Raw genomic sequence first — 26484 nt, 5'->3', positions numbered from 1 at the left:
AAATGGGAAAAAGATAGGATTGTGGGGAGGGTGGAAACGCAAACATCTTCTAATGATGTCTAATTTCAAAAAAAGAGAAACCAAGCAGCTGGGGACATACCTCAGTAATAGAGCACCTGCCCAGCATGGACCAGGCCCTGGGTTCCATTCCCAGCAGCAGAAAAAGGAAAAAGAGAGAAAGAGAAACTCAAGGAATAAATAATGTTTAAGTAAAAAATAATGCATTTCAGATAAATTTTCAGTAAGGCACAGAATTTTCTCAATAGTACTATTGAAGACTACTGAGACTTTAAAGTTTTAAACTGAAGTTAGAAATGTTAAATTATATATTATAATACTATCAGTAAGAATAACATTTATAGATTCCTTAAGCATTCAAATCTTTCTCATTCCAGTCCCTGCTATTTTCTTGAATACAAAGTAAAAAAAGCTGCTATTAGAAAAGCCCTTGCACATGAGCAGAAAAACAGAGACCTATCCCAAAAGTTAAATTCTGAAATCAGAATCTTTGAGCAAAGTAAGTAGCAAATTCTTTAAGCATTTACAAATTCTTTTAGCTAAAAGATTTTGTAGCAAGATCAAATAGACTATGAAAAAATATTAAAGGAAGGTCAAGCTGAAGTAAAATGCTGATGGATCAAAGTCTTTGAAGTACATAAAGGAAGAGCACAGAAAATAACTATGTAGTTAAATAAAATATCTTTTATTATTTCAACTTCTTAAAAATCAATGGACTTCTAAGCAATACTAAAATATTGTACCAGGGCTGGGGATGTGGCTCAAGCGGTAATGCACTCGCCTGGCATGCGCGGGGCTCTGGGTTCAATCCTCAGCACCACATAAAAATAAAATAAAGATGTTGTATCCACCGAAAACTGAAAAATAAATATTAAAAAGTTCTCTCTCTCTTCTCTCTCTTTCTCTTTAAAAAAATAAAAATAAAATATTGTACCACATAAAGAGTTATAACAATGTTATCACAAATGATGGTAGAGGATAAAGAGAAGCATACTCTTATAAACATACTAAGGTATAATGTTTTATATGAAGTGACACAATATTGAAAGTAGATGGTGATAATTACACGTGCATGTTGTCAGCCCTAGAGCAATCAGCAAAAATAAAAAGGTATGACAGTTTAAAAACTAATAATAAAGGCAAAATAGAAACTAAAATACAGCAGTTACCCCTTAGGTATGGAGGATACATTATAAAATGTTCAATGTAAGGCTGAAACTGATAATAGAATTAAACTCTGTGCTTTCCTATACATACATATTTATGATAGTTCAATTTATAAATTAAGGCATAGAAAGATGAACCAAAACTAATAAAAACAATTATATACCAAAACTACATACCAAAAAAATTGCCTGTATCACTACACCTGCACTTTAGGTCATTATTAAGTAAAATAACATTTATTTGAACACAAACACTGTGATACTGCAAAATTCTATCTTACAACCAAAACTGCTACCAAATGACCAAGGGGCAGATAGGGTATACAGTGTGAATATTCTATACAAAGAAATTATTCACACTTCAGATTTCATCACACTATCTAAAACAGCATGTAATTTAGAATTTGTGAACTGTTTACTTCTGGAACTTTCCATTTAATATATTCAGACCATGCCAGGCTTCAGATGACTGAAAGCTAAATCACAACAGAAGGAGGATGACTACATGCTCAATCCAAGAACAGACAGGAAAAGAAAAATTAAAAAAAAAATAATCTGATAGAACAAAGATATGACAAATAAAAGGCATTGGGCGTGAATGTATCCATAATAAAAATTATATGAAATAATGCCAGGTGCAGTGGCACACACTTGCAATCCCAGTGACTCGGGAGGCTGAGGCAGGAGGATTGAAATTTCTAGATCAACCTCAGCAATTTAGCAACACCCTAAGGACTTAGCAAGACCCTGTCTCAAAACAAAACAAAATAAAAGGTTTGGGGTTGTAGCTCAGTGGCTAAGCGACCCTGGGTTCAATCCCTGGTACCAAATAAATAAGTAAATAAATATGAATATATATGTATATGTATATGAAATGAAATCTAAATACTTCAATTAACAGGCAGAACAGGCAGAAATTTTCAGACTAGTAAAATCCAACAATAATCTGTCCATAGAAAACTCAGTTCAGATATGCTCAGTATAGTTTCTAAATACTAAATATCTTGAGTTTCAAAACGGCGGCCATGGCAAAATGAACTAGTTCAAGGAAAATCAACAACTCCCAATCATCAAAACTAAAATAAGAGAACTGTTGCATGTGTGTTTGTGAATCAAACACAAACAAAAAAATGGAAGGTGTGGGCTAAGGATGTAGCTCAGTGTTAGAACACTTGCCTAGTATTCACAAAGCCATGGGTTCAATCCCCAGCACCACCAAAACTAAAAGGAAAACAAAACCTGTAATCTCAGTTCCTTATTATCTGTAATGCCAGGTAACAACTTGGACAGTAACCAGCAAGGAAGGGAAAACTTGATGGTTACAAGCAAACTATAAAGTTTCAAAATAGAATATTTTTCTGTATGCAGACTTGAGACATATAAATTCTGGAGACCAAGCACTAAACACTATAATTAAGGTTGCACTGTCATTTCTTCTACAACCCATATTTTCAATCATTCTTACAAAGTTCCTCATGAAACTAAAGCTCCCCTTGTATCAATCCAAATGTTTCTTTCTCCTCAGAAGAACTATAAGTGAATAAAAATATACCTTTCAGCCCAAAAAAGGGGGGAGAATTATCCCCCAAAAAATAAAATATAATAAAACTCCACATACTTCCAATTATGGCAAACAACAGCTATTCCTCAATAAGTTAAAAAAATTATTGAACCACTTTATACCAGGTTTGGTGTTCATATGCCATAAACTTCATAAAAGACACTAGAAAAATATTTATATATATTTATATATAAAAAATATTTATATATATTTATATATTTTAAAAATTATATTTTTTTATTATTTATTTCTTATTTGTAGTTGGACACAACCCTGTTACTTCACTTATTTATTTTTATGTGGTACTCAGGATCAAACCCAGGGTCTCGCACATACGAGGCGAGTGCTCTACCGCTGAGCCACAGCCCCATCCCCTCAATATGTATATTTTTTAAAGAACTATATCTTTATGTTATCTTCCCAATAGCTAACTAAATACATTTTTTTCCTCCTACCATTTCTAGACTCTAGACACAGGTAAAAGTTCAGGAAACCATGATTTTCCTCTGTTCCTTAACTCTAAAGGCATTCAACACAGTCTGAAATACATTTACTTATGTTTTCATCCAGCTATAGGTTAGCTATTTGTGGCTTTTGGCTTTTTATGTCCATTTCAGTAATATTGTTTAACAACCCCAATTATTTCACCTCAAAAGGAAGTTAAACCTAAAACAAAACAATTTAGCTTCCAATTATTTTGAGACTACCAACAATATTTCATGCTAAAATTAATTCAAAAACCACATGTAATGTATGAATTTTTCCTTAAAAACTTCAAGGAAAGAAAAGTGCTTTTCTGTCTCATTAACTACTATATCCACAGCATTTAGTACAGAGCTATCAACTCAACATATATATACTGAATGGATTTAACTTTCCAATTTTTCCTTCAAAAACAGGAAAATAGTATTAGAGTGATAATTTTGTATGTAAGTTTTTCACAATGTATAATGCCTACTTTATTATACTACTTCAGTTAGATTCTAATTACTATATGAGCATATGGGCTTGACAAGTTTTTAAACTCTTCAAAATCTAAATTAGGGCTGGTGGTTTGGCTCAATGGTAAAGCATTTGAACAGCATGCATGAGGCACTGGGTCCCATCCACAGCACCTCGAAAAAGAAAAAAAAAAAAATCTAAATTAAGAGTATCATAATCCAGTAAACCACACCAATAGTCCTAAACCAAAATTCCGAAAGTCATCCTAGAACTTCTACACTCTTACTCTAGAATCTATCCACAGCTCTCTATGGATACAGGGAATGATAGATCTATCTGGTTCCTATCCCAGAATGTGGGAACCTAGGACATTCTCTTAGAATGTGACAAAATGAATTTAATTAATTCTCTGAATTCTCCTCCTCCAATCCTTTCCTCCATGGTGAAAAACCAGTTAACTTCCTAAATTACAAATGCAACAAGTTGCTTACCTGCTTAAAATACTTCAGTGACTCCCAACAAGTAGGCCAGTGGTCCTCAAATATTTTTATCTCTTTTAAAAATTACTGAGAATCCCAAAGACGTATGACTTTTACTAGCCTTACGTACCTTATTAGAGATAAAGTGAAAACATGTTTGAAGTATATTTAAATTTGTATACATATTTAGGTCCTTTTTTTTTTTTCATGCTGGTGAACCTAAGTCCTCTTGCATGCTAGACAAGTGCTCTGCCACTGAGCTACATTCACAGCTTGTATACATATTTTATTATTTATTTTAAAATAAAAATATCACATATTATGAAAATTTCAAAATAAACTATAAATTTTTAAATTTGCATGTTATGAAAAATAGCTGTATTTTCCAAAACAAAATTAGTAAAAAGAATGCCATTATTTTACATTGTTTTTTAGCTCTGGATTAGTAGAGGACAGCTAGATTCTCATATCTCCTTCTGCTTTCATTCTGTTCCAATGATATATATCAAGTAGTCTCTGGAAAAGTCCATAGTACATACATGAGAGAATGAGAATTTTTAAAAAGTAAATCATGTTTAGTATTATGAAAATAGTTTTAACCCAGCATAAAAAATGGAAAACATGGGCTGAGGATGTGGCTCAAGCGGTAGGTAGCGTGCTCGCCTGGCATGCGTGCGGCCCGGGTTCAATCCTCAGCACCATATACAAAGATGTTGTGTCCGCCAAATACTAAAAAAATAAATGTTAAAAAAAATTCTCTCTCTCTCCCTCTCTCTCACTCTTTCTTTAAAAAAAAATGGAAAATATGAGGAAGACCCTGAAGGACTTCAGAGAACACTGGAATACAATAAATATTAAAGTCTCTCATGAGTTTCACAAAAGTTCACTATAAGAGAGAAGAAAATCATTTGATGAGAAAGAAAACAGACTTGAGGAAATAATTCACATTTAGGAATATTCCTGGGGAGACAGTTTGAAAACTTGTTTGGAAGGCTGAAGCAGATACTTTTTGAAAACTTGTATGAAGGCTGAAACAGATACTTTCAAAGATAAGATAGCAGTAGAAACCAGAGTTTGATGAATAATTGGATATGAGGCACATTAAGTTAAGGATGACTTCTGGGTTTCTGATTTGGATTGAATGTTCATAGTAGAACTGTTCAATGAAAAAGGAAATATATAAAGGACCAAAAAGGATTTAACTTTAATATGAATTCCATTTGGGACATTTTATAAGACATACAGGTGAAGTTCATTTAGCTATTAGTGCTGGGGGGGGAAAAAAGACTGAACCCTAAAATAGCATTTTTTTTTTATTTTATTTTTTTATTGGTTATTCAAAACATTACAAAGATTGCAGAATCACATCGGTTACACATCCACATTTTTACATAATACCATAATAGTAACTGTTGTATTCTGCTACCTTTCCTATCCTCTACTATCCCCCCTCCCCTCCCCTCCCATCTTTTCTCTCTACCCCATCTACTGTAATTCATTTCTCTCCTTATTTTTTCCCATTCCCCTCACAAACTCTTATATGTAATTTTGTATAACAATGAGGGTCTCCTTCCATTTCCAAGCAATTTCCCTTTTCTCTCCCTTTCCCTCCCACTTCATGACTCTGCTTAATGTTAATCTTTTCCTCCTGCTCTTCCTCCCTGCTCTGTTCTTGGTTGCTCTCATTATATCAAAGAAGACATTTGGCATTTGTTTTTTAGGGATTGGCTAGCTTCACTTAGCATAATCTGCTCTAGTGCCATCCATTTCCCTGCAAATTCCATGATTTTGTCATTTCTTAGTGCTGCGTAGTACTCCATTGTGTATAAATGCCACATTTTTTTATCCATTCATCTATTGAGGGGCATCGGGGTTGGTTCCACAGTCTAGCTATTGTGAATTGTGCTGCTATGAACATCGATGTGGCAGTATCCCTGTAGTACGCTCTTTTGAGGTCTTCAGGGAATAGTCCAAGAAGGGCAATAGCTGGGTCAAATGGTGGTTCCATTCCCAGCTTTCCCAGGAATCTCCATACTGCTTTCCATATTGGCCTCACCATTTTGCAGTCCCACCAGCAATGTATAAGAGTACCCTTTTCCCCACATCCTCGCCAGCACTTGTTATTGTTCGACTTCATAATGGCTGCCAATCTTACTGGAGTGAGATGGTATCTTAGGGTGGTTTTGATTTGCATTTCTCTGACTGCTAGAGATGGTGAGCATTTTTTCATGTACTTGTTGATTGATTGTATGTCCTCCTCTGAGAAGTGTCTGTTCAGGTCTTTGGCCCATTTGTTGATTGGGTTATTTGTTTTCTTATTGTTTAATTTTTTGAGTTCTTTGTATACTCTGGATATTAGGGCTCTATCTGAAGTGTGAGGAGTAAAAATTTGTTCCCATGATGTAGGCTCCCTATTTACCTCTCTTATTGTTTCTCTTGCTGAGAAAAAACTTTTTAGTTTAAGTAAGTCCCATTTGTTGATTCTTGTTTTTAACTCTTGTGCTATGGGTGTCCTATTAAGGAATTTGGAGCCCGACCCCACAATATGTAGATCGGAGCCAACCTTTTCATCTATCAATAAAGAACATAGAAGACAGAATAATAACTAAGACTACTGGAAATAATAGCCAAGGAGAGTAAAATATGACTAAAATAATGAAACCCCCAAAATTTCAATTTAAATTTGGGATAGATAATAGAAAATGATTAAGAGAAGCTGAGAGAAAAGGAGCCAAACAGGTAGAGGAAGTGATTAAGAGGAACCAAGAAAGTGAAATTTTGAGAAAGAGATCAGAGCACTAAATATTGAAGGGAAATGAGAATTTAAAAATAAATGAACAGAGTACACTGGATTGTGCAAACATGATGTTACTAATGACCAGTACTGAAGTGCTTACTTATAATGGCTTCTGTGAAAACACTCATCAATTCAACAAGGGTAGGATCACACCTGTAATCCCAGAGGTTCAGGAGGCAGAGGCAGGAGAATCACAAGTTCAGTTCAGCAATTTAGTGAGGCCCTAGGCAACTTAGGAAGACTCCATCTCAAAATGTAAATTTAAAAGGGCTGGGATCTAGCTCCGTGATTAAGCGCCCCTGAGTTCAAGCCCCAGGACCAAAAAAACAAAAAGTCGGGGGTGGGAGGGCATATGAATTGAAAACAAACTAAACTGTCTCTACTTGTAGATAATGTTATTGCCCATGTAGGAAATCCCAAAGAAATCAACCAAAACACTACTGGAATTAATAATGTAAGCAACATCACAGGATATAAGATCAATGCACAAAAAATTGTACATATAAGACTGCAACTTTATTTATATATAAATAATGAATTTATATATAAAAATGAACAGAAAATAAAATTAAATTCACGATATTCATAAATGCTCCAAAGAAAAAATATATAAATCCAATAAAACATTTAAAAGAATTGTAGGCTGAAAACACAAATTCCTAATTAAAGAAATCAAGAACAATCTAAATAATTGGAAAGGCACACTGTGTTCACAGAATGGAAAACTCAACTTAGTAAAGATGTCAGTTCCCCTCAAAATCATCTATACATTTAAAGCAATTCCTCTGAATCCCAATAAAGGATTTCCACAGCACCTAAAGACATAAGGATAGGTAAAATTTGCTCTCTTATTTCAAATACTAACCAAGATTAGAACATTAACAGAAAGCTCAGTTTTTTAACTCAGTACTTTAAAGTTTTGGTTTAGGTTAAAAACATTTTTAAAGTTTATTCGTAAATATTACTTATATAAACAACTTAATGAGTGGTTGCATTCATTAGGTTAAAAGTTTTTCAAAATTTACTTTCCAGATGTTATAAAAACCAGAATAAATAAGTACTTTAAAAACAAATTCACCACTCTCTTTAGATTGCAGAAGTATTTTTTCCAAGACTTAATACACTAAGCGAAGAATGCACGCTCATCACAAAATTTAAAAAACTGTGTAGAAGTCTTGTGCTATTTTGCAGATGAGGTTCACCAAGGATGAACAAGCAAGAATACAAATAAGGAGAGGAAAACATAATTAAATGTAAGTTCTTGGTAATGTTTTAGCTCAAGTTATATGATAGATTCACAAGTATTTGATTATGTAAGGATGGATATGTAATGATACAGTTTGTCATGAATCAAACTGTATCTGAAATTCAAAATAGAAAAAAAAAACAGATCACAAGTTACAAATCCACAGGACCTAAAGGTAGGGACAATGACATAGAAGGACTCTCTCAAAATAAACATCAAATCTTTAACAAGTATTTTATTTCGTTTAAAATTATTAAAAAATCATTCTAAGTGAACATCAAAGTGGCCTTTATTTTACCCAAAAGAATTTGGGTCACTCTCTTTCAAAAATCTCTGTAATTAAAATGGATTTCAAAGAAATGTTGAGTACATTATAACCATGACCACTACAGTCACACTGAAACATTATAAATCTCTTTGTCTAAGTGTCCTTTGCTGAGATTCTACAAATATCTTAGCCATGCTTTGCAATTTAATGCAGGTTAGGCAATCAACAAATGTTGGCAGAATCAGATTGAACATAAAAAATTGTTATGTCCTTTTATCAAAGCATTTAATGATGGGCTGGGGAGGTAGCTCAGTGGAAGAGTACTTGCACATGTGAGTCACTGGGTTTGATCCTTAGCACAACATAAATAAATTTACAAAAAGGTATTGTATCAGTCTACAACTAAAAATATATGTATATTATTTTTAAAAGCATTTAATGATGTTGTATTCTTTTAAAATCTGAATTAAACCTCATATTTCCATCTTTTAATCATTTTAATACATTCCCATACACTAAAGTTAACATTTTTCCATATTCAGATATATAAATACCTGTGATTTTAAAAGCCCCCTTCTTTTAACCTACCATCTCACCCCACTTTTATTTGGGAAATAAAGACTTTTCTTTTACTCTTTTTTTTTTTTTAGTTGTTTATAAACCTTTATTTTTTTAAATTTATTCATATATGGTGCTGACAATTGAATCCAGTGCCTCACACATGCCAGGCAAGTGGGCTACCACTGAGCCCCCCAGCCCTTAGTCTTTTCTTTGGTATGATGATACAACATAATTAAACTTCAAATAATTTAAATATGGAGCCATTCCATTCTACTAGTACATGCATAATTTTAACTTAATTACATATTATACCTATCAAAGCTTAAAACCTAAAATTAAAATACTTTAAGTTTTATAACGTTTCTACTCAAAATTTAATTCCAATTACTAAGATAAACCCAAGTATTACTCTCCAGGGGTATACACTTTTAAATAATTTGTCCAAATATCAAATGCAATTTTCAAAAATCCTTTCTACAGCAAAATTTTAAACATCTATAAAAAAACACTTGTTTTGAAAGTGGTTTACATTCATGACATTTGACCTTTTATTCCACACACCACAAAATTCAAGTTTCAAATACCATGTAAGCAGGAAATCTGATCATTCCTTCAGTAGCCATCTGCATGGTCCAATATCAAATATTAGTTCTAAGTTGCACTAAGTCATGTGTTACAAATCTTTTTCTGTAGCCTCTACAATTAGTTGTAATTTGTCTATTTTAAATGTGTTTCTTATGGGACATCTGGTCTTGAAACTTCCACCTTTCCATTGAAAAAAATACTTAGTGACTGGGTTTTTTCCTTTCCACCTTTTAATACAGAGCACAACATGGGTGGTATAACCAAGTCCAGACTTAAAAAAATAAAAAAAATAAAAAAAATCTAATAACAGATGATTAAGAACTATTGCAGTATTACCAAACATAAATGTAAAATAAAACTTACTACAATATAACTATCTACAGGTTTCTCAAATCAATCTCTCAAATACTTAAAGTTCACAAAGAAAGTTTTCATGAGAATAAAACATTGGTCTATTTATTCTCAAAAACCACCTTATTTAAGTTAAATTGATAATGCAGGTTTAAAATCAAATATTTCATTAGTGGAAAAAAGATCTGAGCCTAATGAATTGATATAACAATTACTTTAAAGAATATACTTAAGGGGCTGGGGTTGTGGCTCAGTCATAGAGCACCTGACTAGCACAGTGAGGCACTGGGTTCAATCCTCAGCACCACAAAAAGATGAATAAATAAAGGTATTGTGTCCATCTACAACTAAAAAAATGTTTTAAAAAAAAGAATTCCTTAAAATAAGAAATAATTTTAATAACTCATAAATAAGCCAAATTTCACAGAAATTAAAGTTATACTTAGGATTTGCTAAAACTACCTTACGGTTCTCATGAAAAACAGTCATTTTAATAATATTTATAGGGACTGGGAATATACCTTAGTGGCAAAGTGCTTGACTAGCCCTCACAAGACCCTGAATTCAATTCCCAGCACCAAAATAAATAAATAAACAACTTATCAATTCACTTAAAACTAAAAAGTAAATGTTAAATATGCAAGAAAAAAGTAAAATAATAATAATAATAATAATGACAGACACACTACTACAAGATGAAAGTGAAACATACTTCACAGAATGCTGCTGTCCTGACCTGCTGGGCTTCCTGAATAGGAAAAATTTTGGCAGATACTCCTCTCATACATTGTTGGTGGTACAGCCAATATGGAGAGCAGTATGAAGATTCCTTGGAAAACTGGGATTGGAACCACCATTTGACCAGCCATCCTACTCCTTGGTTTATACCCAAAGGACTTTAAAACACCATACTACAGGGACATAGCCACATGGTACAGCCAATATGGAGAGCAGTATGAAGATTCCTTGGAAAACTGGGAATAGAACCACCATCTGACCAGCCATCCTACTCCTTGGTTTATACCCAAAGGACTTTAAAACACCATACTACAGGGACATAGCCACATCAATGCTTATTGCAGCACAATTCACAATAGCTAAATTATGGAACCAACCTAGATACCCTTCAGCAGATGAATGGATAAAGAAAATGTAGTATATATACACAATCGAATATTACTCAGCATTAAAAGCGAATAAAATCATGGCATTTGCAGGTAAATGGATGGAGTTAGAGAATATTATGCTAAGTGAAGTGAGCCAATCCCAAAAAACCAAATGCGGAATGTTTTCTCTGACATAAGGAAGCTGATTCATAATGGGGACTGGGGGGAGGGGAATTGGGGGGGTCAGCATGGGAGGAATAAACAAACTTCCCTAAAAGAGGAGAAAGTAGAAGAGGAGGGTTACTGGGGTAGGAAAGATGATGGAATGAGATAGACGGACATCATTACCCTAAGTACATAAAACTGGCGTGACACTAGTGTGTACAACCAAAGACATGAAAAATTGTGCTCTATTTGTGTAATATGAATTGAACTGCATCCTGCTGTCAGATATAACAAATCAGAATTTAAATTTTTTTTTTTAAATAGCAGACAGCAACAACAACAACAAAAAACCTAATTATACCTTTGCAAAAACCATCAATAAGAAATGATGAAGGCTAGGATTGTAGCTCTATTGGTAGAGTGCTTGTCTAGCATGGGTAAGGCTCTGGGTTCAATCCTCAGCACAACATGTAAGTAAAAAAAATAAAGGTCAATCAATAACTAAAAAAATAAAAATAAAGAAGAAATGTACGATGAGTCAGAGAAGAAATAAATGTCTGATAAAAACCAGTTTCTGATACAAAAATAATAATGAAATTTGCTATTAAGGTAAATATATTTTCATTTTCTCAAAAATTAGCCTGATAGGGCTGGGGATGTGGCTCAAGTGGTAGCACGCTCGCCTAGCATGTGTGAGGCCCTGGGTTCAATTCTCAGCACCACATAAAAATAAAATAAAGATATTGTGTCCACCTAAAAAACTAAAAAATAAATATTTTTTTAAAAAAATTAGCCTGAGAAATTGATTTAGAAGATTTGTAAATAAAGATTCACACTGGTCCTTTGCAAAAACTCAAAAATCTTAATCTAAAAATTAGACTGATTTAATCAGGCCTTGCTTCCATTGTAAATATAGGTAATAAGCAATATATATTGACTCCTATTAAGGTTATGATCAATAAAGCAAAATTTGTATGAAAATATCCTTTTAATGTTTTGTCCAAATTTCAGAACACCCTTATTTAAATAATTATCACTTTAAAAGGCATGTAAACAAAGTGTATACGGTTATATTTATTCATGTGACAGTGAGTTCTAAAAGTTATAGAAATGTCAGATATAATAAGTATTAAAATTAGTTCACATTCAACAACTAGGTTTGATAATTTCTTACCTGTATTTCATCTTTAAGTTTCAATATGCATTCCATTGTATTGATGGTAATTACCACTGGTTCTGAACCCAATTTTGTCCATGGTACATGAATTCTCAATTCATGAATATGTCCGCTTAAAAAAGTGAAGGGTAATTTCAGTTCCTTAAAACACAAAACATTAAAGTTAGTAAGCACTTAATATTTTTTATCCTTGTATCCAAATTCCTTTCTTAAAAGAAAAATAAAATTTCCAATTCAAAATATTTCATTCATCACTGTTTATCACAAAGCAGAATTAAATAACTTATTAAACTATACTTTATGATAAACCACAAAAATTTATTATGCAACTTACATTTAATAAGTTACATTATATACTAATCAGTGTTTGCAACTCTCTAGGCTTCAGTTTGCTACTCTAATGAATGAAAATGACATACAATATCTGGTCTATGATAAAGGGTCAGATGTGGTAGTGGTAGCAGTCATAAAAATGGATCAAAGCCCTAGACAGTAGCAGTACTTGAGAAAACTGCAGTTGTTTTAAATTTCTAAAATATGTCCTCAAAAGGTATATGCGGGGCAAGTTGAAAGGGGGACTGAAGTGGAGAAAGGAGAATGACCTGACTAAATAAAAACTGACCAACTACAAAAACAACCTATGTATTTTGCCTAATTGAAGAGTTTACCTCAGTACTATTTGGTCATAAATTTCACATTTTTCTGATTGCTTTCTATTATTACTTGACAAAACTTAGATATGATAGCATAAATCTTCATCATAATCACTTTATACTACTTTGTTCCACTCTGGACAAAACTTTTGTTACAAGTCAACAAAGGAAAAAAGACTATATTTCTATCACATTTTTATAACTATTGCAGCTATGTGCAACAGTTAATAAAAATTATTCATCTTATCCCCTCCGCATCTACTTGGTTTAGCAAAATACCAAATAGAGCTAAATACAGGCAGAATGGTAAAGTGCTTACAACCAATAACTCTACAGCCAGCAGACGTGGACTTAAATTCAATCTCTGCCACTTAGTACCCAGTTACACTAGGTAAATTGTTTCATGTATCTGTGGCTCCTTTCATTATCTGTAAAATTTGAATAATTATAATCTTTTGAGGATTGAATCAATTCATTTTATAAAGTACTTAGAACACTGGTCTTCCTCATACAGAATTCATTATAAAGATGCTAAATAATATTATTATTATTATTACTACTAATATTATTATAAAAGTGTGGGTCTAATTTATGTCTTAAACTAGAGACTCTAAGGCCACATTACTAAAAATTTATTGTCACTACTATTTCTAATAAAATGTTGTCACTGTTCTTTCTGATGGAATGTCACAACTTTTAACTACTTCTCATTATTATATTAAGTTTAAACATGCAGTAATTATTTCAAGCATTATTTAGCTGGCACAAATTATATACTAATCAGTGTTTGCAACAAAGAAAGTATTTACTAAGCACTTACGATGGAAGAGGCACCATTCTAAGCACCTTACCTGCATATAACCATATAACCATATAACATAAGAACAACAAAACATAAATACTATCAGCCTATTTTATGAAGAAGAATCTGAGGCATGAAGAGTCCAGTAACTTCCCAAAATGAAACAAGAAAAGCCAGAACTGAAAACTGAGACATATGACGCTAAAATTCTTTCTCTTAACCACTAATAATATTGTCTTTATATTACCATTATGATTATTGATTACATTTACACTGGCTATGTGTTTCATTGGAAAATGAGTGGATTTGATTTCCATCTCCACCACCCTTTGACTTATACAACTCTGATACATTTGCAAAACGGCTACCAGAATTGCAGTCTATAGGCACAAATTCGATTTTTTCAGGGGGAAGTCAAAAGATACCCAAATTAAACTCAAGAACTTAGTGCCATAATAATGTTACTCATCAGTTTAGCTACTAACAAATATTAATACACATATTAGACATGGAATTTTAAACCATATGGCCCATGGTGGAGATCTAACTAAAATTCAACACTTATTATCCCTGGTACCAAAAAAAAAAAAAAAAAAGGAAAGGAAGAAGTCAAATTATCACTGTTTGCAGATAACATGATCCTATACTTAGAAGATACAAAAAGCTCCACCAGAAGACTGCTAGAATAAAAATAATTCAATAAAGGAGCAGGTTACAGAAACAACAAACAGTAATCAATACCTTTCCTATACATTAGTAACGAATCTGCTGAAAAAGAAATCAGAAAAACAATCCCATTCACAATATCATCTAAAAAATATTCTCTAGGAATAAATCTAACCAAAGAAGTGAAACATCTCTACAATGAAAATTATAAGGCACTGAAAAAAGAAATCAAAGAAGACACAGGAAAATGGAAAAACCTCCTATGATCATGGTAGGCAGAACTGTTATTGTTAAAATGGTCATATTGCCAAAAGAAATATACAAATTCAATTTTGATGGGGATCAAAACACCAATGGCATTCTTCATCAGAACTAGAAAAAACAGTTGTAAAATTCACTTACAGAATAAAAGATCCAGAAGAGCCAAAAAAAAAAGTCAATGCTGAGGCACTGCAATACCTGATCTCAAATTATACTACAGAGCTATAGTAACAGAAACCCCACCAGACTAGATCAAAATGGACATGTAGACCAATGAAACAGAAGACTTAAAGACAAACCCACCACACAGATATCAGATCCTTGACCAAGGTGCCAAAAGATATATACTGGAGAAAAGACAGCCTTTTTTAAAAAATTGGTGCTGAGAAAACAGGTTCTCCATACAAAGAAGAATGAGAGAAGAGTTTTATCTCACCATGCACAAAAGGCAACTAAAAATGGAAGTAACCAGAAACTATGCAACTCCTAGCAATCAGGAAAATGTAAATGAAGACAATACCTCATCTCACTCTAGTTACAATGGCAGCCATCAGCAAAACAAACAATAATAAATGCTAGCGAGGATGTAGAGAAAAAGTACACTTTTACACAGTTAGTGGGAGTGTAAATTAGCATAAATAAAATATCCTCAAATAAAATAAAGATGTTGTGTCCCCCAAAAACTGAAAAATAAATATTAAAAAATTCTCTCTCTCTTTAAAAAAAAATTTTATATATATATATATATATATATATGTGTGTGTGTGTGTGTGTGTATATATATATCAACAAATCCCATTATGTATAATTATAATGTACCAATAAAAACATATGGAAAAAAGTAAACATTACAGCTTTAGTAATCTCAGAAAAAAACACTAAAATGTAATGACAATTTTATCTCTATAAAAATAAGATACAAAATAAATAAAATATAAAATGGTCAATTAATGAATAACATAAAACTTACAAAAAACCAAGCTCCAAAATACATAAAGCAAACTCAAACAAAACTCAAAGGAGAAAGAGCTAATAATATTGGGTGAAGAGTTTAATACCTCACAATAATGGAACAGACAAAAAAATCAGCAAGTTCATAGAAAACCTGAAAAACATCAACCAAATACACTTGACATCTACAGACTTATAACTGCAATCAACAACTGCAAAAAATACCTATTCAACTCAAAGAAAATGAGAAAACATCTGAACTGAATAGAAATAAAAACACAATATATAAACATTCATGAGATGCACCTAAAGAAATGTATAGTTGTTAATGGCTATAACAGAAGAAAAATGTATCTCAAATCAATAACTAACCTTCCACCTTAAGAAGAAAAATGAAGTAAACCCAAAACAAGCAAAAAGGAGAACCACAATATTAAAGGCAGAGGGAGAGGGACAGTATTTACAGTTAAATTGTTGTAAAATTATTCAGGAAATGGTGAAAGTACTAAAGACATCTAATAAAGCAAATGTGCATTTTGTAATCTTTAGTGTAAACAACTAAAATAATTTTGTAAAGTGTATAATTAAAGACTTTAAGACAAGAAGAATAACCAGGGTCTAAAAGGAACACATTTCAGGAAATTTTTTTAAAGTATATTCAACAATAAGATATCAAAATATTAAAATTGGTTATGTACTTACCATAATTTTAAGATATGTAAAGTGAAAACTGACAAACCTAAGAGATAAGCCAACAAATCCACACAGTTGGGAACATTAACATACCTCTCTCAGTAACTGACAGAAAAAGTAGACAATAGAAAGAAACCCATGAGGATGTTTAAGATTTGAAGAACTAACATGAATTAGAAACAACAGATCACTCACTTCTAGAACACTATAGCAACAACTGTAGAAGACACACCTTTTGCCAATGGTACATGAAACATTTGCAAAAACAGACCATACACTGAGTCATAAATTTTAATGGATTGGAATCACAGACTGTGCTGATCACAGGTGAATTAAATTAGAAATCAATGACAGAAAGTTGATTAGCAAATTTCCAAATGTTTGGAAATTAAGCAATATATTTCTGAATAACCCACTGATCAAAGAAATCAACATAAAAATCATAAAAATGTATAGTTGTTAACTGGAAAGATACAAATTTCTGTGTGACAGAGATAAATATTTGGTTAAAGAGAAATTCATAACATTAGATGTATATATTTGAGTAAAAAAAGGTTTAAAAAAACAATGATGTTAAGTTTTCTTAGATTCTCAAGAAGCTAGAAAATAGTAAATCACAAAGTGGAAAGAAATGAGAAAAAAATGACAAAACAAAAAGTTAATCAAAACCAAAACCAAAAGTTAATCCTTTGAAAATATTAATATTTTGATAATTAATAATTTTTAAATTAATAATATTTATTCATGAGTTCCTAGCAATATTGATGAAGAAAATATAAATTATCAAATGAGGAATGTAAAAAGACATCATTATGAATTCCACAGTACGTTGTTTTTAAACAATTTTAAAATAAATAACAAAAAAACTTTATATATTTAAATAGGATGATTTAGGGCAGGAGTAAGCAAATTTTTTCTGTAAAGAGAGCAATATTTGGGCTGGGGCTTAGCGGTAGAGTGCTCGCACAGCATGTGCAAAATACTGTGTTCCAGCCTCAGCACCACATAAAAAATAAATAAATAAGGAAATGGAGAAATTCTCTGAAAAACAGTCCTATATCTGATTAAGGAAATTAAATCAATAATTTACAACTTTCCAACATGACATAGATAACTTCACAGATCATTTTTCCTACACTTAAAAAACTAAGAAGCAGGGGCTGGGGATGTGGCTCAGGATACAGTGCTCGCCTAAGCATGTGTGAAGCACTGGGTTCAATTCCCAGCACCACAAATAAATAAATAAAATAAAGGTCCATCAACAACTAAAAAAAAAAATTTTAATTACCTCACATGCACAAGGCCCTGGGTTCAATTCCCAATACCACCAAAAAAAAAAAGAGAAAAAAAAAACAACAACTTTATGAGTAATTTGGCAAATGATTTCTTAGGTATGACATGAAAAACCCAGACAACAATAGAAAAAAAAAAAAAACCTAAGTGGACATCATCAAAAATTAAAACTTTTATGCATCAAAGGACACTATCAACAGTAAAAGGCAACCCAAAGAATAGGCAAAAGTGGGCTGGGCTATACTCAGTTGGTAGAGGGCTTGCCTAGCACATATAAGGCACTGGGTTCTGTCCTCAGCACCACATAAAAATAAAATAAAGGTATTGTGTTCATCTATTATTAAAAAAAATAGAAAAAAGTACTTGCAAATCATGTATTTGATAAGCGATTAACAGCCACAATAAATAAAGAACTCCTGCATCCCAACAAAAATAACAACAATTTTCTAAAAACCTGACTCAAAACTGGGCAAGGAACTTAAACAGACATTTCTCCAAAGATGACACAAAAATAGCCAATAAGAGCCAGGCACGGCGGCACATGCCTGTGATCCCAGTAGCTCACTAGGCTAAGGCAGGAGAATCTAAGTCTGAGGCTAGCCTCAGCAACTTAGTGAGACCCTGTCTCAAAATAAAAAAATTAGAGGACTGGGGATATAGTGCCCATAGGTTCAATCCTCAGTACAAAAAAAAAGACGAAGAAGAAGAAATAAATACTAAGTGTATGAGCAGGTGCTCTCAGCAACACTGTTCATAAAGGAAATACAAATTAAAACTATATACCATTTTGCACCCATTGGAATTGCTATAATCAAAAAAAAAAAAAAAAAGGAAAAAAGTGTTGACAAGGATATGGAGCAACTGGAATCCTATACATTCCTCAGAGGGATTTATAATGGTGCAATCACTGTGGAAAACAATATTGCAGTTCCTCAAAAAAATTAAATGTAGAATAACCATAGGCAGAGGGGTTGGAGGGGAAGGGAGGGGGCATGGGGTTATTAATGATGGTGGAATGTGATGATCATTATTATCCAAAGTACAGATAAGAAGACACGAATTGATGTGAATATACTATGTATACAACCAGAGATATGAAAAATTGTACTGTATATACGTAATAAGTATCGTAATGCATTCCACTGTCGTATATAAATAAAAAATTTAAATTAAAAAAAAAGAATTACTATACAATCTAGTAATTCCACTTCTTGGTACAAACCCAAATGACTTGAAAGTAGGATCTCAACGAGGTATTTTTACACTTATGCTTAAAAGGTATTTTCACAAGGTGTTTTTACACTTACAGCAGCATTATCATAATAGCCAAAAAGTAGAAACAATCCAAGTATTCATGGATGGATAAATAGATGAACAAAATGTGTTATATGCATACATACATAAATACATACACACATAAATATTATCTAGCCTTAACAATGAAGGAAATGCTGACATATTTCTATAGTACAGATGAGTTTTGAAGACAATGTGAGTAAAATAAACCATTCACAAAAGGACAAATATTGAACAATTCCACTAATATAAAGTATCCAGAGTAGTCACATTCATAGAGACAAGTGGAATGGTGGTTCCAACAGGCTGGGAAGATATGAAGATAGAAGTTAATTGCTTAATGGGTACAGAATTTCAAGTTTAAGAAAATGAGAAAGTTCTAGATTTGGATGGCAGTTATGGTTTCACAAAATCTGAATGTAATTAATGACACAGAACTGTACACTTAAAATGGTTAAGATGGTAAGTTATGTTATATATAATGTAAAAATAAACAAAAGGAAAAAACTAACGATACCAATCTTATTTTCTAGAGATTATGAGCTTAAGAAATACTTCATAAATAATCTAATGAAGCCAAACTATCTGATAATCAAAATGTGGTAACCACATCACAAAAAAGAAAAATGTTCAGCCATTATCACAAACACAGATGCAATGAAACTAAACAAAATCCAACAATATGGAAAAAGGGGACCATAACAACTAAGGTTTATTCCAGGAATGCAAGATTAGTTTAATTAAAAACTCAATGTAATTTATAACATTAACAAAATCAAATATGAGATCATTAAATATAATATTTTAAATAATTCAACATTCATTAAACATTCTAAAAATTCATTGGAAAGCAGAAACAGAAGAGAATTTCCTTATCCCAATAAAGGGTGTTCACAACTAATACAATGACATAATATTTAGTTCCCATCAAAGTTGGGAACAAAAAAAAATCTATTCTCACTATGTCTACTCTACATTGTAAGAGGCCCTAGCCAATTCAATACTGAAAAAAAAAGAAAGAAAGAAAGAAAATGTACAAGGTAAATTAATAAAATGTTATTTTATTTTATAATGAAATAAAACTGTCATTATTTTCAGATAACATGATTGTCATTCCCAAAGAATCTAACAAAAAGCAGGACACATTGGAGTATTACCCAGCTATAAAAAAGAATGACTTTATAACTTCTTCCGGTAAATGGATGGATCTGGAGACTATCATGCTAAGTGAAATAAGCCAATCCCAAAAAAAACAAATACTAAATGTTCTCTCTGATATGCAGACGCTAACACACACTAAGTTGGGGGAGGGAGGGAATAGAAGTTCAGTGGGTTAAACAAAGGGGAATAAAGGAAAGGAAGGGAGGATAGGAATAGGAAAGACAGTAAAATGAATTAGACATAACTTTTCTATGTTTATATATGAATACACTACCAGTGAAACTCCACATTATGTACAACCACAAGAATGGGATCCTAATTATAATGTTATACTCTATGAACATATATCAAAATACACATATATCTAAGAAGAACAAATTTAAAAAGTGTTAGACAAATTAGAAAGACAAAAATTTCATAAAGACATGAAAGATCCTAACTATATAGAAAAAGATAGTGGATCTCAATAAAATTATGAACTTCTATTCATCAAGATAACTTCAAGAGAGTAAAAAGATAAGCCACATACCAAGAGAAGATACTGAAAAGCATGAAAATATGTATCTGGCAAAGAACTCATCTTTCAAATATTAGAAAAATTCCTAGGGATTTGGGTATAGCTCCATGGTTAAGGCCATGGTTTCATCCTCCTACCCCTACCATTCACCCACCCCACAAAAGTAACTCCTGGAGAGATGCAAAGACAGAAAACCCATTAAAAAAAAAAAAAAAAAAAAAAGCAAAAATCTTGCTAAGCACAATAGCACACACCCATAATCCCATCTACCCAGGAGGCTGAGGCAGGAAGTCTACAAGTTCCAGGCCATCCTCAGCAACTTAGCAAGACCCTGTCTCAAAAAAAAAAAAGCTACAGATATAGCTCAGTGGCAGAGCAACCCTAGATGCAATCCCCAGTACTGCAAAAAACTTAAAGAGAATTTACAAAAGACAATATCCAAATGGCCAGTAAGTATGTGAAAAGAAACCATTCTCATCATTAGTCATTAGGGAAATACAAATAAAAATTACATGAGATATCACTACATACCCATCAGGAAGGCTAAAATTAAAATAACAAATGTAAAATAACTGGAATTTTCATACACTGTGAGACTGTAAATTGATAAAAACCACTTTGCAAAATTATTTGGCAATATATATTAAACACATGCTTACTTCTTAAGTATACATCTACAGGAAATTAATACTTGCATCCATCAAAATACATGTACAAGGATGTTCTCTGAATAGGAAAGTAAACCATGGACTCTTTATGCAACAGAATACTATAGGTCAGAACTGGGGCTGTAGCTCGGTGGTAGAGTGCTTGCCTAGCACATGTGAGGCACTAGGTTCAATCCTTAGCACCACATAAAAATAAATAAAATAAAGGTATTTTGTCCATCTACAATTTAAAAAAAAAAGAGTATAGGGTTGAGCTATAGCTCAGTGGCAGAGTGCTTACCTAGGTTTTGTAAGGCACTGGGCTTTGATCCTCAGCACCACACAAAAATAAACAAAATAAAGGCATTCTGTCCATTTACAACTACAAAAAAAATTTTTTTAAAAAGAAATACAATAGGGCAATATGAAGAACTGCTATTCATCCAACAATATAAATTAATCTCACCTATAATGTTCAATGAAAAAAAAAAAAAAGCCAGACACAAATGATTCCAATATATTTAACACTTAATAATGAACAAGGGCTGGGATTGTAGCTCCATGGTAGAGTGCTTGCCTGGCACATGGTGAAGCACTAGGTTTGATCCTCAGTACCACATAAAAACAAATAAAACAAAAGAAAGGTATTGTGTCCATCTACAACTAAAAAATACATATATATCTGTATATATACATATACACACATAGACATAAAGAATGAATGAAACATCTATTTTTTGACAGATATCAGATTATCAGTCATCTCTTTTAGGAGTATGAATACTGAATACAAAGGAACACAAAAAAGCTTTTGCAGTACTGTTAGAGTGCTGGTAGTCATACAGGTGTATACATTAAAAACTGAGATTTGTGCTTATTAAGAAAAATAAAACAAAAAAAAATAAGACACCCAATTAATTTGAGTGAAAAAAAAGAAGCCAAGAGTTTCTTAGTGTTAATTCTAGATTATTCAATAATGGAGCAGATGGAGGAAGAGAAAAAATTGATAATCATCACTATCAGATTAAGTATTCCCTCATCACCTAAAAGGCAGCAGGTCTCTGACTCTTTAGCTTCCACAGATACTTTGTATCCTCAAATGTAACAACTGCTTGGAATATGTTACTATTAAGTGTACTAAATGAACTAATAAATGTGAACTGTTATAGTTTACTTCAGATCATTCTCACATTGAAAGAAACTAAAAAGAAATGGCTTAGTAAAGAGACTTTCAATTTTACTGCCATTCTCAATCTGTGTCTACTGAGTTCTGTGAGGATACCATGGGTAATGTCATATTTCCTACTGAAAGAACCTTTCTCAAGATCTAACCTTACTGTCTTTCACACTCTTCCACTGTCCAAAAAGAAAAACAAGAAAGCAACATTTTGCAGCTTCAGACATAATTTTGAAATGTACATTATCCCCTCCCCATCGAGGGTACATCTCCAGTGTCCTAACACTTATGAATTAACAGTTTGAACAATTCTGACAAGAACAACGAAAACATTTTCCTATCAATTGGAACAACTTTGGGGAATACTACTGTTATAAACCCTTACTAAAAGAAACCATTAAAATGTATATGTAAAATAAAGTCTCTAGTTTCAGGGAAGCCCAAAATACGTTAGCAGGAAAAGTACATTTTTTTACAGCATAAAGGCAAAGCACAGAAAACAGTTTATGTCCAAAAAAAAAAAAAAGTTGAAAATGTTTCTAGTCAATGACAGCTACACAGCTTACCTGTTCCAGCACATCTAACTTTAACTCGAGCTTGCTGAGAACCACGTCTCCACCCCATAGTGAAAGCTGTAAATCCGAAGGTTTTAAATTCTTGATATAGCGATTCACATAGCTCATTAAAATTGGAGTTACATATGACTCCAACATCTTTTAAGGTTAGGGTCAAAGTCAGACTCTGAAAAGGGTCAACACAGAAACGTTAGAACTGAGTCAGCGGTGCAGCGAGGTTTCTCCAGAAGCATTTTTCAGGAAGGACTGGAAAGGCCCAAAAGCAGCAGCTCGCCAACAACCACAACAGAGAATATTCAAGCGGACTCCCAGCTACTACAACTCGCCTCACCTGGCCCGGCGAGGAGTGGGAGAGAAGGCAGCGGGTCCCCTGGAGTGAGAGGAGGAGAAGCAAGCTCCCTTGGGCTGCTGCAGCCCTTCACCAGCCCCGCCACCCCGCAAGGCCCTCGCCTCCCGGAACCCAGCCGGATCTTCCAACATTGAACCAGAACGAGAGCCAGGCCCGCTCCCACTCCCACCACCGCGGCCACCGCACCCCACCCTCTGGAGACACTCACGCCAGATTGCTGTGGCGTCTCCTCCACCTCGCTGTACCTGGCATGCGCCTCCGGCGGCGTCGCCGCTCCAGTACAGCGCCACTTCCGGGTGTGCCTCACTCCGTGCTCAAAACAGTATGTCTCTGCAGCCTCGTCTCCCACTCAGCAGCCCCTCTAGATTTCTCAGGTCTTTGAAGCTAATGGGTCTTCTTGGAAAACTCTTAAAAACGGCTAGTTTGCACCTCGGCACCAACCCTAATAGTTGTCAGGACAAAGCTCTAGGAAGTGCCCAGGGCAGGGGGCGGACCGGTAAAGTGGAGACACCCGAGATCCGGAAGTGGCGCTCCCGAGAGATGGTGGTTGAGGGTGTGAGATCGCTGCACCCAGGGCTGTTCCCGAAGTGGAGGTCAATCTTAGGTGGGCCAACGCTAGGGTCCATAGGTCCGTGACTGCGGGGGAGATGGTCCTAGTACTTCAGACCCGGAAAATATATCTATAATTGTTTCTCTGGGGAAACCGACGCACCGGGCAGAAGAATTTGGGTTGAATGAAAGAGCAGGGGTAACAGGCCGCAGGTAGGAGGAGCGAGGTAGCGGGAAAAATTTAAATTTAGGCCCGAAGTTTAGTTGACGGAAAGAGGATGGATGTAGGAAAAAAAACTGAAAGGATTAGAATGTACACTTTTGGAAGATGCATTAGGATTAAACAGGCTCGCGTGTTTTGTTTTGTTTTGTTTTGTTGTTATTGTTGTTTTACTTTCACGAAGCATTGGTAGAGTATACCCTACTTTGCTGAGGCAGGTGCAAGATTTGGGGGAACCCTAAGATTACAATCTGATATGAAACTTCAAAAAAGCCGCCGGAATATCAAAATGAAGGAAGGCAGAATGCTAGAGACAACGTGAAAGTACTTGCTGGGAATGAATTCTGAAATTTGAAGATCAGTATTGGTTTTTGCTAGGCTATTATTAATGTATGAAATACACCGTTCTTTGTAGCAGCTTGCAAGCTATCAAGTGTACACTGACCTTATAGGAATAATAGGACATGCTACCTAATTTTTTTTATCAGCTTATTTTTAGCAACCTCTGAAGTAAACACCTACCACTGAACTTTGAAAATAGACATTTCTTGTAAAGTTATTTAATACCTACCCTTGCCTAAAGCACTTTACTGAAATTCAAAAATTGGTTTCTTGAAAGAATTTTAGTGACTACAGGGGCAAAGAGGCATAAATAAGAATGCCAAGGTGTTTCGACTTTTATTAAGAAAATGTTTCATGCAAAAAGAGAAGGAATAGCAGCCAATTGCTAATTCAGAGCAGCTGCTTCCTCATAAAAACCTTATAATACTCCAACAATTTGAGTATTATAAAAACTTGGTAAATTAGGCAAATAAAGTAATTTCTTAGTTATCTGCTTCACTTGAAAAGCAAACAGGTTGAAGCCATGACTAAGAGGTTTTAATATAAAGAAAATGACTCCTCCCTCTAATTGTGGAGCTCTTGGTAGTCTACACTAGGAGATCCGCATCTTGTCATTTTTCTAGAGAAACAGAAAAGGACCTACTTTTATTTTGCTGTAGTCTAATAAATAAAAACACTGTATTAGGATAAATTAACCAGATAATTAAGATACATAGCAGGAGATACAAGATTTGACATTTTTAAACTAAATAATAGAATGTTAAACATTTTTTGTTCTAGTATGCCATTTTTCTCTTGGAGCTAACAAAATATTGCCAAATTGCTGGCTTAGGAAAATCATCTGGGTGCTGTTTGTTTGCTCTTAAGTATCAAAATTTAGTAATTTCAGGGTTCAAGGCCCAGCACCACAAAAAAAAAAAAAAAAGTAGTTTTCAGCCTGCATCTTTTTCTATGAACAGTCAAGATATAATATAATATAATTCCTTTTCACTAGTATGTTTCACTGCTTGTTATTTTTTTTAATAGTCAAGTGGGCAATGTTTTCCAAGTCTCCCACAGTTGTAAGTCTTTTTATTATACAACTTTTGTCCCCATAAATATTTTTAAGTCTCCTCTAGAAGACTTTGAGGGAAGTTGATTAACTAAAGGTTCTACAGAGGAAGGCTTTGATCTTAAGAGAAAACTGTGAAGTTTCTCACCATTAAATACATTATCAGTTGTAGGATTTTTAGACATAACTTTAGCAAATCGAGGACGTTCCAAACTATTGCTAGCTTACTAAGACCTTTTCATGAATGTCAGTTTGATTTTGTAACATGCTTTTTCCGCATCTATCAATATGATCTGTAATTTTTCTTCTCTAGCATGTTGATGTGATAGAGTACGTTAGTTGATTTTTGTACATTGAACTAGATTTGCATACCTGGGTTAAATCTCAGTCCTATCTTAGTTGTCACTGACAAGATGCCTAAGATAATCAAAAGGAGGAAAGACTCATTTTGGCTAATCGTTTTAGTCCATGGTTACTTGGATCTGTTGTTCTGGGTTGGGGCAAGGTAGAACATCATGTCTGGGAGCATGTGGTCAATCAAAGCTGTTTATCTATTAGGAACTGGGAAGCAAAAAAAAAAGAGAAAAAGGAAGGGACCAATATCCCCATCAAAGGTACATCTCCAGTGACCTAACTTCTTTTCACTAGGCTCCACCTTTTAAAGATTCCACTACCTCCTACAGACTAGTGACCAAACCTTCAACACATGGCCTTCAGCGGACATGTACAACCCAGAGCATAACAGGCCTTCGTGTATAATTTTTTTTACATTACTTAATTTAATTTGTTAATATTTTGTTGAGGACTCTTGAATCTATTCTCCTGAGAGATACTGGTTTGTAGTTTTCTTATACTGTCT

At 33.5% G+C, this 26484-nt stretch overlaps 1 protein-coding gene across 4 annotated transcripts in view; it reads right to left on the bottom strand.

Annotated features, from left to right (window-relative positions):
- Nucleotides 1-23885, bottom strand: part of Vps13b (vacuolar protein sorting 13 homolog B) — a 736334-nt gene extending 712449 nt beyond the window's left edge. For 3 of the 4 annotated variants that reach the window (XM_076835849.2, XM_076835851.2, XM_076835852.1), the window contains exons 1-3: nt 23672-23885; nt 23106-23280; nt 12420-12563 (exon numbers count right to left, since the gene is read on the bottom strand). In XM_076835849.2, the coding sequence (XP_076691964.2) occupies nt 12420-12563; nt 23106-23252 (291 nt within the window). In that variant the 5' untranslated portion in view covers nt 23253-23280; nt 23672-23885. The remainder of the gene's footprint in view (nt 1-12419; nt 12564-23105; nt 23281-23671) is intronic. The other variant, XM_076835850.2, reaches the window with a different exon arrangement.
- Between the last annotated feature and the right edge of the window lie 2599 nt (nt 23886-26484).

The sequence above is a fragment of the Callospermophilus lateralis genome, chromosome 16 (assembly GCF_048772815.1).
Source record: "Callospermophilus lateralis isolate mCalLat2 chromosome 16, mCalLat2.hap1, whole genome shotgun sequence".
NCBI lineage: Eukaryota > Metazoa > Chordata > Mammalia > Rodentia > Sciuridae > Callospermophilus > Callospermophilus lateralis.
Note: the sequence above shows the minus strand (reverse complement) of the source record. Positions and strands in the feature narration are given on the sequence as shown.